This window comes from Sphaeroforma arctica (assembly GCF_001186125.1).
Source record: "Sphaeroforma arctica JP610 unplaced genomic scaffold supercont1.6480, whole genome shotgun sequence".
Lineage (NCBI taxonomy): Eukaryota > Ichthyosporea > Ichthyophonida > Sphaeroforma > Sphaeroforma arctica.
The window spans coordinates 1-1644 of NW_014034078.1; the positions used below are offsets into that span (position 1 = coordinate 1).

Here is a 1644-nt window from a genome sequence, read left to right on the forward strand (position 1 = left end):
CAGACAAATATTTACAATACAGGTCATACAAACACCCCGTATATGCAGATCAGACAAATATTTACAATACATGACATATAGCCGTACAAACACCTCGTATACGCAGTTCAGACAAACACCTACAATACATGACATATAGTCGTACAAACACCCCGTATACGCAGATCAGACAAACATCTACAATACATGACATATAGTCAGACAAACACCCGGTATACGCAGACCATACAAACACCTACAATACATGACACAGGAAACCTGGGCCCATACGTACCTGCGGACAGTTCTCGGGCCTCAGCAACCGGCCTCCCGTTTTGATGTAGTTCAACAGCGTGTAGAAACTCTGTCCCGCATACGGCACAGTGTTGGCGTTGGAGAAGATCTCCCACATGGTTACCCCGAACGACCATACGTCTGAGCTTTGCGCGAACTTCCTCTGTGGGGTATGGCAGGGTCAGGGTGGGGATGGAAAGGGAGTGGGAGAGTGAGTGAGAGTGTTATCGCAGTAGGGCTTGTCGGATGGTAGTGGGTAGCCTCGGTTGGTTAAGGGTTTAGGGTTTAGGGTTTAGAGTTTAGGGTGGAGATGGAGAGGGAGAGGGAGGGGCGGATGGAGAGTGTTATCGTAGTCGAGATTGTCGGATGGGTCGTATGTTAGAGTGTTGAAAGGGCAGGTCCGTGCAACTGAGATGGACACCAAGCAGTATTGAAAGACAAAGAAGTACCACCTCCGACGTCTATATCTTCGGAATGGTATACCAGAATCCCAATATATTAATATATGCTTGGATACACGCATGTGATCGGAAATGCTAAGTAACTATACACCACATCGACCGCTTAAAAAAAACATTCTCCATACAAGACGCGCAACATAGGCACTACAAGCACTCACATGCACGTATGCACGCTGGCTGTCCGCTGCGAGTCAGACAACACAACTGGAAACATGTACCGAACAGCTCACCTCTTCAAGCGCCTCCGGAGACATCCACGGAACCTGTGGCGTGGTGCAGGTGAGGTTTGGAGTATGATTAGATTATATAGTTGGGTACATTCGGTTAAAAATTGGAGTGGTATCAGTTATACGGGTACTGTAAGCGACATTGACCGCAAACATCAGATAATAAATATTCAGTTGAAACAAAGAGGAAACAAAAAGAGCACATAAAAAAGTGAGTACATGCACAAACACACAGTACACAACTCCAGTGCGATGTTGAACGAATACACAACCAAACCAAGTACTGGGAAATGGATCAAAACACGCAGTACACATAAGAGTATAGATGGCTAAAAGCTTACCCAAAACACGCATGTACACAACTATATATGGCTGTAAGCGGCATATAGAAGTATGCAACAATAAGAGAAGTACATATACACATATACACTCCAGTCTGGTCATGGTACACATGACCACAATAGCCTTTCTTACCGGAACACGCCCGGTCGATTCCATTCGGTAGTAATTAGACGAGGAATCCACCTCGCGCGAAAGCCCAAAGTCCGCCACCTTCACCACCGGAAAGCCGAACGAGCCCTGTTAAGCGTGTGTGTGACATTACAGGTTTTGAGTGTATTGTTGCATATATATATATATATATATATACATATATATACATATATATACATATATATATATAT

General features: G+C 44.6%; 1 protein-coding gene across 1 annotated transcript; it reads right to left on the bottom strand.

The window, feature by feature from the left end:
• Positions 1 to 274: 274 nt before the first annotated feature.
• SARC_15640 (hypothetical protein) lies at positions 275 to 1509 on the bottom strand (the record flags this gene model as incomplete). Its single annotated transcript, XM_014290245.1, has 3 exons — positions 1436 to 1509; positions 965 to 997; positions 275 to 436 (listed from the first exon to the last, which is right to left on the bottom strand). Coding segments are annotated over exons 1-3 (219 nt in total), but the record flags the coding sequence as incomplete, so codon positions are not given.
• Between the last annotated feature and the right edge of the window lie 135 nt (positions 1510 to 1644).